Source organism: Hydra vulgaris, chromosome 11, assembly GCF_038396675.1.
Source record: "Hydra vulgaris chromosome 11, alternate assembly HydraT2T_AEP".
NCBI lineage: Eukaryota > Metazoa > Cnidaria > Hydrozoa > Anthoathecata > Hydridae > Hydra > Hydra vulgaris.
In genome coordinates, this window is record NC_088930.1 from 40422720 (window position 1) to 40435421 (window position 12702).

General features: G+C 31.9%; 1 protein-coding gene across 2 annotated transcripts; it reads right to left on the reverse strand.

Annotated features, from left to right (window-relative positions):
* Nucleotides 1–11143: 11143 nt before the first annotated feature.
* On the reverse strand, nucleotides 11144–12693 carry LOC136087644 (uncharacterized). 2 transcript variants are annotated; one of them, XM_065811073.1, is made up of 3 exons: nucleotides 12360–12693; nucleotides 11601–12243; nucleotides 11144–11528 (listed from the first exon to the last, which is right to left on the reverse strand). In XM_065811073.1, the coding sequence occupies exons 2-3, from the start codon at nucleotides 12240–12242 to the stop codon at nucleotides 11400–11402; spliced, it is 771 nt and encodes a 256-aa protein (XP_065667145.1). In that variant the 5' UTR covers nucleotide 12243; nucleotides 12360–12693; the 3' UTR covers nucleotides 11144–11399. The 2 variants fall into 2 exon arrangements, with proteins under 2 accessions (XP_065667145.1, XP_065667146.1); XM_065811074.1 differs by lacking the exon at nucleotides 12360–12693 and having other exon boundaries at nucleotides 11601–12256.
* Nucleotides 12694–12702: the final 9 nt, after the last annotated feature.

The following is a 12702-nucleotide window of genomic DNA, read 5'->3' on the forward strand; positions in this document are numbered from 1 at the left end:
TTTGAGGCATTAGCAATAGCATCTGCAACGCTCTTGCTATTGATAAAAGACTGATCTTTGGTTAGCAGCTTTGTGCGTTAATTGGCTTAACGCAGTTAAGGCGTCGATGGATGACGAAACGAAATAGCGAGTCGAGAAGCTTTAATTTTGCGAGTTCATTATTACGCTCTTTTTTTCGCGATTCAGTTTGTTGAATTTGAGTTGTTCTATCTCCGTTCGGTCTTCTCTAGCAAACACATCTTTGTACTCAGGTGTGATAAGACCGTGATGGCTGGCTTTCGATAAGACCAGGCCATGCAAATCAGAGTCTTTGACTGTGACCTGCATGAGCTTGGTTTTTCTGAGTTCTGTGTTGGGTTTTTTATGAATAAAACCTCTGACTCTCACGATAATTGAGGTATCCATACCAACAGCTCTAAAGAAATATTCGGCTGCTTATTTTTGTCATATTCGTCTGAGACCTCTTGTCCCACCACTATAACACTTGATTCTTTTTGCTGTCTTTGTTTCTGCTCATGTGCTACTTTATATAGAGAAATAGATTCCAATCATTTTTACTTTCATTAGATTTGCTGTTGAAGAGTGATGAGAATGATACCGGCTGAGGTTTTTTTAGCTTCGCAAAGAGATTTATGTAAGGTTTCGTTTTCTGCTTCTAAGGTAAAGACATTGTTTTTTAGAGTTGCAATGCATGCTTTTAAAGCTAGAAATTCTGCATACATTATATAGTCTAGTTGCTCTGTTTAACCGGGTCCTGGCTTAAGAATCCTTCAGGTTCATATAGATGACGGGCGTTGAATTAGCTTTGACCAGTTTTATTTTCGTTGACATAATTGACAGCGGAAAAATAATAATAATAAAGTATATATATATATATATATATATATATATATATATATATATATATATATATATATATATATATATATATATATATATATATATATATATATATATATATATATATATATATATATATATATATATATATATATATATATATATACTTTATTATTATTACTTATTATAATTGGATATCATATATATATATATATATATATATATATATATATATATATATATATATATATATATATATATATATATATATATATATATATATATATATATATATATATATATATATATATATATATATATATATATATATATATATATATATATATATAATTTATATATAAAAGAGAAAAAATGAGAGAAAAAAAGGCTAAAAAATTATTCTCAAAATTTATTTGAATAGAACAAAGAGATTAGAAAATATCAGTTGTTGGTGGTAAGTTAAAGCTACGAGAAAAGAAAGTTAACAGAACTGATAAACAAAACTGATAGCAAAACTGACAAGGGGCCATCCATAAAGTATAATGTACGCAGGTATGGGGGGAGGGGGTTACAAAAAAGCGTACGAATGCGTACAAGGGGTGGGGGTGTTAAAGACAGTGAGTACGTACGCGTTTTGACTATCTCTCCTAGAAAAAATCAGTATTATATTTTCTTTTTCTAAATTCAGTCACAACTCTTTTTTATATCTCTTTATAAATAACAAGAGAAAAAAGAAATCGAGAGATAATTGTTCCAAATAATATTTTTTATTTTTTGCAATGTAATTTGATTGGAAGCGAGGTGAGAAGCAAAAAGAGGTTAAATAAAAGCATTTTATTTTTAGTTACGCAACGTGGTTCGTTTCTCTTAAATGAATTTATTATTTTTGTTTTTAAATATAATAAAAAATAAGCTAATATTATGATAAAATTGCTTTTAAGATTGGGGTTTTTAGTTCATTAAATTAATTTAAAGCCCCCCTTTTAAATAAATTTTAAGAATTTAAAAAAGGGTTTTAAGGCAAAAATACTTTTCTCTTAAAAAAACGATGACTATAATTGTAAAAAAGTTATTTTAATGCAGATAGAAACCGTTACTTTTTATTATGCAAGCAAGAGCAATTAATTTGAGTTAACAGCAAAACGATAACAATAAAAAAATTTTCATTCTATTCGAAAACTGAAAACACCAAATTAGAAAGAAAAAAATATATATTCATTATTACCAAAATGCCGCACGGATTTGTAGAGAATGAGAAAAAAATATCTTCAATTCATTGAGTTGTATAAAAAAGCGTATTCAAAGCTTGAAAAACAAAAGCAATATCAGCACGCACAGGAGTTGTGGAAAATAGTAAAATATGATCAGTCTTTGTATAAAAAAAAGTAAACGAATTAAAAGTGAAAGCAAAAAAGGATCAATCATGTCATTCTGGGTAAATGCTTTATCACCGCCTAGCAAAAAAAAAAAAAGATATCCATCCAGTGCCGTCTTCATCAAATGAAACGCCAAGTTCTCTAAATGCAACTACGATAGAGCCTGCAAGCATTGAACTTGGTATGCTAATTTCTGTAATATTTTAAAACATTTTCTATACATTGAGTTCAACCAAATTATAAATCAAACTATATCGCACGACAATAGAGCAGTCACATAAACTTATTTATCATTAGCCACTAGACCTATTTTCTATATCCAAAATAAATCGATTAGTATCAACTGCCAAGAATTTATAATCATTTTTTATTATTTTTTAATTTAGATTTAACATCCAACAACAAGAAAAGAGAAAATCTGGCACAAGTTAGGAGTCGAACGAAAATCTCAGATCTTGAATTGCAACGTTCATCCTTGATAATCGTACGCGACTCTGGTTTGTCTACCGTATCAAAGGAACAAATAAATACTGTGAAAGAAAGCATAAGAAAAGAAATACAAAATTGGACAGGTAAGATAATTTAATTGTATATTATTTCTTTATTAAACATTTCGTTTTATAATGTCTAACTATCAGGTTTCTAGTAAATATCAAGAGATATATTAAACAGCGCTTAATTGTGCGTATAAGGAAAAGCGTCTTGGCCAAAAAAACATTTTTCAGACAGAAATTTTCATAATTTTTTTTGTCAATAATAATTTCTAGTTTGAAATGAGAATTTGCATACTTTTTCTTTTGCAACATCAGCCAAAGTTTGCAAAACCTTAAGTATAGAAGTTTTTATTATGAAATCAAAGATTTTCAAAAATTTTGTTTTCAGATTGATTCGTGAATCGGCTCGTCAAAGAAAACGAAGACAAAAACTTAAAGAGAGTATCGAAACTGTGTGTCAGAACAACCCTGAAGCGTCGAGTGCCTTGAAACAGTTTATTCGAAACCATCCTGGACGACCGCGTCTTGAAGTTGATCAACCAGAGTTTTTATCAACAATTATAAAAATTGTGCAAAACTCATCAGCAGCTGACGAACGTCAAAAAACAAACTGCTTTTGTAGCGTCTCCACTTTGGATGACCTTCAGACAGCTTTGACAAAAATAGACTTTACCTTGAGTAGGAGTGGTTTGTACCTTCGTCTTTTACCACGACGTGGAAACACTTCTGAAGGAAAAAAACATGTCAACACGGTTCCAGTGAAGCTATTACGTCCAGAAAACTCAATGCGAAAAAAAACAACGATAGAGTGTTTGCAAAGTTATTTTTTGACGACGTGTTTGAAGTTTGCAAATTATTTGGACCAAAAGCTGTGCTTTTCATTTCCAACGATGATAAAGCCAGGGTTCCATTGGGTCTTGCTGCAGCAAGCCTTCAGGCGCCGTTGATGATGCATATGGAATACAAGGTCAAACTCATGGATCACGACTTTGTCGTTGGCCCACAGCACAAATTGATCCCATCAGTGTATGGCATATGCGAAGTTAACAAAACTGGAAATGTATCTTACAGTTGGGACACTTTTATACGCATAAGAAGTGGGAAACACGATACATCAAATGCTTTTACACATGCTTTTGATGTTAGAGAGCTTTTTAAAACCAAGTTGGTTGAACGTAGAACAATTCTATTAATGGAGATTGATGGAGCTCAGGATGAGGCACCGCGCTTCCCTAAAACCTTAGCAACTGCTGTTGATCTCTTCCGCTTGCTTAATTTAGATGCCCTTTTTCATGTGAATGCAGCTGGGCTTTCAGCCTTTAACCCCGTCGAAAGAAGAATGGCACCTCTTTCTCATGATTTGGCTGGAATAATTCTTCCTCATGATTATTTTGGCAACCACCTTGATTCTTCAGGAAAAACAATCGACCAAAAATTGGAGCTAGAGAACTTTCAAAAAGCGGCTACCGTTTTAACCCAAGTTTGGGAGAAAGCAGTCATTGATGGGTATCCTGTTCATTGCCAGGCTGTACCAGTTGGAAAAGCATATGAACCACCTACTCCTGATTCCGTTTAGGTAGAAAAATATTGTCAGCAATTGCGATATAGCCTTCAAATCGTAAAATGCCAAGACAAGTCATGCTGCACACCATTTCAAACAAACTGGATAAAAAACCTCCCCCAACGTTTCATTTCATTTCCAGCCATTTGCGAATACTGCGAGAATGGTTATAAAGCAATAGAGCCGTCTACATATTTTAAAAACGTATCAAACCAATCAACATTTGCACCACTGACACATCGCCTTTTCCTACATGATTAAAATACCTACAGAAGGATTAAAATACAAAATAATACCATTTGATCTGTATTGCCCATCGATGAAAGAAAAGCTATCAAACGGAGTTTGCGTTAACTGCAATAAATACTGGCCAAGTGAGGCTGCAATGAAACGACTTAAAAAAGCACATAAAAAACAAAAAAAAACGATTGAATTGGAGAGTGAGGAGAGTGAAAGTGAAAGTGAATATATTATTAAAAGTGAAGATGTCAATGGAGAGGTTGTGGATAAAAGTGTGGAAGATGAGTTAATGCCTGTATTTGAAAATATGTTTGACTTATTTAAGCCACCATTTGTGGAAATATGAAATATAACATACTCGCAAGTATCCTTTTTTATAATATTATTCTTTATTTTTATTATTAACTTCCCGGTTTTTAATTAAGTACAGAGAAATGTCGAAATAACTAGATATTTTTTGGTTTTTAACGTTTTATAACAGCCGTGGCGCAGTGGTTAAAGCATTGGACTAACAACCCAAGGGTTGCGGGTTCGATCCACGCTCGAAGAAAATAAACGTTATCGGTGAAGTTGGAAACTGAGAGTTAACTTAATAAATGATATTCTTCTTGTGGCGGTGCTCTGTGATAAGACCATTAGGACTTCTTAGAGCACCTAAATAATTTAAAAGAAAGTTATGCATTCAGGAAGGGGGGCTTTATTTTGGAATAAATAATGCGTACAAATGCAAGGGGGGGGAAGGGAGTCGTCGAATTCGTACAAGTGCGTACAAGGGGGGGGGGGTTCAAAATCAGTACTTTTACTGCGTACGTACTTTATGGATGGCCCCTAAGAGACTAAAAAAACTTTTTAATACTCTGTAAGAATATAAGCGAACTGAAGCATATATAAAATCTTGGTTATAACTATTTTTATAATAATAATATATAAATAAAGGTATATATAGTAAAATATAAGTATAGATATATATATATATATATATAAATACTGGTATGCAATTACAACAAAAACTATGTTTTTTTGCACGTCGAATATTTTTATTTATTTATTCATTTGATTCAGACAACAAGTATTGGGTGATGCGGAAGTTATCGGACAAAATAAAAACGTCAATAACTTATTTATAAATAAAAAACAAACTACTATTATATTTTTTTTAAATAAAGCATTTATCTTTTAATAAAAATACATTATTTTTTATATGAAAAAACACCACCATCTGCAATTGATCTCAATTTTGCTCTGACGCCTTTCATATGCGACTGTAAAAAGTTTAAATCATTTTCTTGTAGTTTTAGTTTAATGCGATCAATCAAAACTTGCTCTGTTGAAGCTTGCCAATCTCTCTTGTAAACCTTCTGTGCCAAATGTCCCCAAAAGTGTTCAATTGGTCGTGCTTGAGGCACATTTGGGGGATTGGATGCTTTATCAACGTAATAGATATATTGGTCCATCCAATTTAGAGAATCTTTAGAATAATGAGAACTTGCTAAATCTGGCCAAAATAAATAGTTAAAGTCTCCATGATACTTGTGAATAAATGGAAGAAGCCGTTTTTCTAAACAATCATTAATATAGATTGATGAATTGATCGCTACAGCCTTGAAAGTGCGAAACAATGGCTCGGACATATCACGGTGAGATATGGCTATCCACATTAATAATTTTTTTGGAAATTTCTCTTTTCCTATAAAACGAACACTTTCTGGGCATGTCTTTTTGTTGTTTGTGTAGAATCCAGAATTTCCTGGCATGTTGTCCCCTGCAAAACAAAAGTATTTTTCGTCATCGATGACTAGAAGCAATTTTGTGTTATAGAGTTGGTTAACTAGTTTCCTGCTTCTTTTCTTTGCCTTTATTTGTTGTTCTATAGTGTATTTTGGAGTCTTTTCACGTTTTCTATATTTAATATTCATTTTTTTTTAACTGACGATCAACTGTCGATTGATTTACACCGAACTTAATACCTATTTTTCTCTGACTGACCTCTTTTCGATTGTTGACAAGTCTCGTTAATTCGGCTTTCTTTTCTCTAGTCCAGGATGTTGGACGACCAGGGTGTCTTCTATCAGAAAACGATTGAACAGTTTCGAGTCTTTTTAGATTATCATACATTGTACTTCGAGCAAATCCTTCCTTTTCAAAATGATTTACGATTTTTTTTTTTATATATATTAGGTTTATTTACAAAAAATCATTTTTAGTCGCTTTCGAAAAGATTCTCGTTCAGCTGCATTTAACCTCATTTTAAATAATTGTGTTTCAAATAATAAAGTTTATATTTTATAGAACGTTTATGCCTACGCATAAAACCACAAAAACTAATTGTTATGCTCAAATAATGAAATTAGGATTCGTCCGATAACTTCCGCATCACCCGTTACAAGGTCCATAGTTAAGATTAAAAGAAATAATAATAATTAATTAAAAGTTCTGTTTAATCTATACACAGCTGCATTGCTGCTGGCACAGGTAACTAACTGATAGGTAAATAAGGCTGTAGTTAAGCAATAAAGTATCTAGATTAGGCAAGCGTAATACCATAAACATATTTGTAGCGCTTGAGTACTTGTCATATTCAAAAAACATTTTAGCACATTTCTTCTGAGCCACATCATTAAAAATAGAGGCAGTAGGTGTTAAATAGCTGTGCTTTTACCTTAATCGACCATTTCTTGAATTGTCTGATTAATATGTTTGTACGCGTATTAAGAAATTTAATCTCTCGATTTATATCAGCATTATCGAACAAACCATTTTCTATTATTTGACTTGATATTTGAATTTGCCAATGAAAACTAATTTACATCCAACTAAGGTAAACAGTGAAAAATTGCTTGACACAATCTTACATCTCTGTTTTGGGTTAAATACCATACCCACCGTTTTTTTTTTTTGTATTAAATGACATGTTAATGGCAGTGGCTTAAACATTTAATGCAATTAATAATTTTTGCAATGCAAACTAAGACAGAGAAACTTTTTTTAAATTATTTTAGGTGCTCCAAGAAGTCCTTACGGTCTTAACACAGAGCACCACGGAAGAGTATTTAAAAGAAAGTTCACGCCTCCTTCCTCACAGATTCTGGTTTTTTCTTCCCATCACTTTGCTTAGTCGCCCCTCTATGAAGTGTTGATAATAAAATTTCAGTTTTCTTCTTTTTTGCCTATTAGACAATCAAGTTCAATGGTCCATTTATGTAGAAAGTCGAATCGTAAAGAGGAAATGATCAAAATCTCGAATTTCTTTTCTACTAGGTTTAACTGTTCCAACAATTAACGTTTTCTTTTGCAAAACGTGGAGAGCTCCTCCTCAAATCTAATATTTTTCATGATGCCTTCAAATCGAGAACGTGGCAAAGTTTCTATAAAAGCTTTGTTTTCATATTTTTTAGGCCATAGGAATTTAACTGGAAAATTTCTTGCATATATGCATCCACGAAGATGTATTAAGTCTATGAAAGCATCAAGTTCAATGTCGCATATATTCCATCCTTAAAATTTGCAGATAAAACAGTACATTTTTTGATGAAGCGTGTAAACACTTCATCCACAATTAGTCTAAATGCATCAATAAATGTTAAAACATTACAGCAATAAGAAGTTGTTCCGTTTTTGGCAGTAAACACATTCTGAGTTTGAAATCTTCCAGTTAACTTTTGACACAAAAGTCCATTTTACATCATCACTACGAGTTTTAAAAGTTAAATCATTACTCCCACCTCATGAATTTTCTTCTACGTCATCATTGCTACTACTTATTGAACTGTAAATAAAAGAAAAAAAAACTGTAATAAATAACTGTAAATAAAAAACTTTTATTTACAGTTATTTACTATTACATCGCCATCAGAAAGATTATCTTTAACAACATCTGCCTCGTCATTTTCTTTTGTTGAATCTGATTCATCACCACTGTCAATTTCCGAGAGTTCTTGTAATATGATTAAACACTGTTTCGCCAATACACGTTATGGACGTTGATATGTAACTGATTAGTCAATTCGAAGAAGATGTGCTACAACAGAGATATTTGATGATTAAGCACAATTAGCGTTTGCTAAACATAAGCGTTTCATTATAATATCAAAAGCTTTTATTTTATCTATCTATAAGATAATAGTGTAGCAAGTTTCACACGATAAAGCAGTAATATTAGTGTACTTGTGGTGGCAGCATATTTATACCAAATATACGGAAACAATATTTTATTTTATTCGCTAATTTTTTCATTTTTTTTTCGGTTTAAATAATCTGTACTAATATGCTGGTAATCCAGATTAGGCAAATTATGCTACTAAACTTCTACTCAGAGTAAAACGCGCCGTAATTTGGGCATAAAATCTATGTATATATATGTCGGGTGAAAGAAGTTTATATAGTTTATATAATTTACATCAAAATTAACAGTTTTAACTGTAAGTTTCATACATTTAAACAAGAAAATAAATCTAAATGCATATAAATATTAAGTTGGATCAATTGATCCACTATGGGGTTTCTAGGTATATAAAAAACTTGGGGCTTCTAGTGTTAAACCGTGTTTTAATACATTTGTAAAAGTAGCTGAAAAAAATCATGTTCCAAAAACATAAATATATTAAAATTCCATGTACATTTAAAGTAGAAAACTTGCACAATGTTAGTACACTAGTGGAGCTAGTGAATGAAACTGAAATTAGAATTAAAATGATCTGAAACGGCAAACTTGAAAGTATAAAAACATGGCAAACTTGATAGTATAAAAACACGGCAAACGGCAAACCTGATAGTATAAAAACACTATTTTTAGCAATAAAAAAAGTTATATTGCCCAAGTTTAAATAGATATATTTTTTATGTCAAGTCACTATATATAAGAATAATGAACATATCCTGAAAATTCGTAGCTAAAAGAATGATTTTTTACTGAGAGACCAGCTCAACAGTTTTTTTCATTTTCTTTATTTAGTTTTTGTCTAACTAAGTATTTTCTAACAGTTATTAATTATTATTAACAGTTATTAATTATTATTATTAACAGTTAATAATTATTCCTTTTTAACCGCGTGAAGTTTTTAGACGTTGCACTAACTACAAAGTAACAACCAGATTTAATATAAAGAAAATCAAACGCTGAAGATAATTCAGCAAAACTCTAGTTTTAAGTAATGGTTGCAGAATATACAGCTATTTCAGCAACAGCCTTAGAGGTGAAAATAATTTTAGGAGAACGGTTCCAAATTATTGATTAAACGCTTCATTTCTGTTTTGAGTCATGCCATGCAAATATTTCTAAAGCATATCAGTTAGATCTTGAAATATTTGCTTAATTTCTTCCATGAATATCAAATTCTTTATTAAAATTTATATATAAATTTTATAATATATAAATAAATTTTTTACTTTGTTAATTTTTGATGTTTTATATTTAGTTAGAAACAACTTTTTTCCTTTTCCACAAATTTTTATTAAATAAAAAGCTAGACTTTTTAAAAATGTTAAAACTCAGTGTAACTAGCATAAAGTGATAAAAACGTGGACTGCGAAAATATAGCACATGTAAATTGGTGATCCTCAAATTCCCAGGAATTTCAATTTCGGGAATATCGGGAATGAAAAAGCTCATTCTCGGGAATTACCGTTACCGGGAATGAGCTTTGAAATATTTTTTTTCTTTCTAAAACCTGAAAATTTTTAATCAAAAAATACAAAAAACAATATAAAGAACTCAAAATTTATGTTTAAATCTACTTTATTAATTTATTTTGGAAATAACATTTAAGAAAAGAAATAGCATCGATGTTCTCGTCACAAAGACGGTTGCGAACTTTGCTCACAAGAATATTTGCTTCCGAAAAACGACGTTCTGCAGCTACTGATGTTGCTTTTATTGTCTTAAGTCCCTCGAAAAGTCTATTCAGAGTTGGTGAGCGTACTTTTGTCTTCGCATACATCTGCATCACCTTTTTGTAGTCAATAAATTTGCCCGCCTGCTTGTTGGTGACCTCTCTTGAAGCTTTCAAGGTAAATGTCAGTTGTTCAGCTAAACTTCTTTGAACCTGCTGTGATATTGATGCTGATGGTTCTTCTTGCTGTTCAGGTTGTTCCACACAATCATCATTTTCAGTACTGAAGAGTCTTTCCATCAGTTTTACTGCAAGTTTGCTCATAGCTGCAACAGTCGATGTAGCAAAGTGATTTGGTCCATTGATGCTGTTGATGTCATGCAAGTAAAGGATGAGTGATTGAAGAACGTTATGTCTGCGTTTGTTGATTTTCTCTTTGATAGCCAAGAAGATGTCCTGCGAGAGCTGATGATCATGCATTTCTAAATTGTTCGGGAGAAACTTGATAGTTGTGTTGCAGTCAATGAGATTTACTGATTTCTTTCACAAGAATTGAATTGCCAACTTCGCTGGACTCAGAACTTCTACCAACTCCTCCAATCTTTTTGAGTCGATTTTTGCCCATAAGTAGATTTTTTCAATCTCTCTGTGGTTCAGAGCTTCCTTCACAGGTCCAAGTAACTTCAAGAACCTTTCGCAAGCATCATGAAGGCTGCCCCAGTGAGTCTTTGAATTTAACTTCAGCTTAAGTTCTCTCCCGTTGTTCATCCTCTTAACGAATTTTTGAAGAATTTCATTTTTGACCGATGATCGATGGAAGAGGCTCACGATTTTTCTCAATTTGGTGATCGTTGATTGATAAGCGAAAACCATTTCAAGTGAATCGGCCTCCTCTTCATTGTCTGATTCTGTGTCCTCGCTGACATCAGGTACATCTTCATCAGGTTCATCTTCATTTCCACACTCAACGAAAAAGACATCATCGTCGTCATCCACTGGAGCATTTGCTGACTGTTTCTTTAGATAAAGAACTTTAGTAATACCCAGATGAATTCCATGATCACTGCACTGGACGTATTCTGATGCAATAATAGAACCAAAATGATACCATAGCGCTCGCACCATCACCAGAAGTGCCAACAATGTATTTCTCTGGATCCAAGCCAAATTCCATCAATCTTGCTTCGAACTGTTAATAAAAAAATAAAAAATAAAATGATTAGAAACCTAAAAAAAGAAAAAGATTATAATATAAACTTACTAGTTTTTCGATGTTAAGAGCAATTACACTTCCATAAATTGGAACCATGCCAAAATTGATTTCTTTATCAACACCATTTTCAAAATAATGAAGATTAATATTCAAGAAATGTCGCACTGCAGTAGAAGTCCATTCATCAAGGGTTGTTGAAAAGAAATGTCCTTTAGCTAGATGAGTTTGAATCCACGATTTTATTTTAGCCTTGATGTCTTCATGAAAACCTCGAACAATCTTTGCAACACCAGATCTATTCATTGGGAAGTTTTTCGTTGGAAAAGTCTCTTTCACATGCTCTATTTTATCTGAGTCGATGATCTGTTCGAAGTTCAATCCATTTAAAGCAGCTTCTTTAGAAATGGTTTCCTCAAACGATGCTCTATTAAAATCTGTCATCAGCTTTTGCCTCTTTACTGGAGGATTGGCAGTGCTGCTTGTGCTTGGTTGAGCTTGGTTGCTAGTTGTCGGTCCAGATTTCAATGGATCAAGTATCTGACGAACACGCTTTAGATGTTCTGTCAAACCCTTCGTTGAACCTCCAGCACAATTGAGAACAGCACTACACTTTCGATTGCCCGAGTCTACGTCACAGCGTGCATCTTTGTTGCCCGTTTCCCTTTTGAAGTGCTTCCACACAAAAGACATGCTATTTAAAATTAAAAGATAAGGTATGAAGAAAAAAGAAATGAAAAAAAAAGAAGAGAAAAAAAAAAAAAGAAAAAGATTTAGAAAAAGAAATAACATAATATGTACTATATTTACCTTTGATAGTTTGTCGAAAATAACTTTTTCACTTTCTTTTAAAAAAACATGCATAATGCACTTTACACTTTAAAAAATATTGAATAACTAATTACTAATTCATTTTACGCGTTTTTATATTGCAATAATTGCAACACCAACTACAGGTAGACTTTAGAGTAAAATTTATGAAGATTCATTTTGATACATAGAATTGCAAGTATATTTAAAGATTAAAACTTTTTTTAACACCTGTAAAGTGTATTTCCAGGTATAAAAAAAGTTTTAAACTTTAATTATACCTGCAATTACAACTATAAACTTTAAATATACCTTTAAAAAATGATAATCTACATATTTGTAT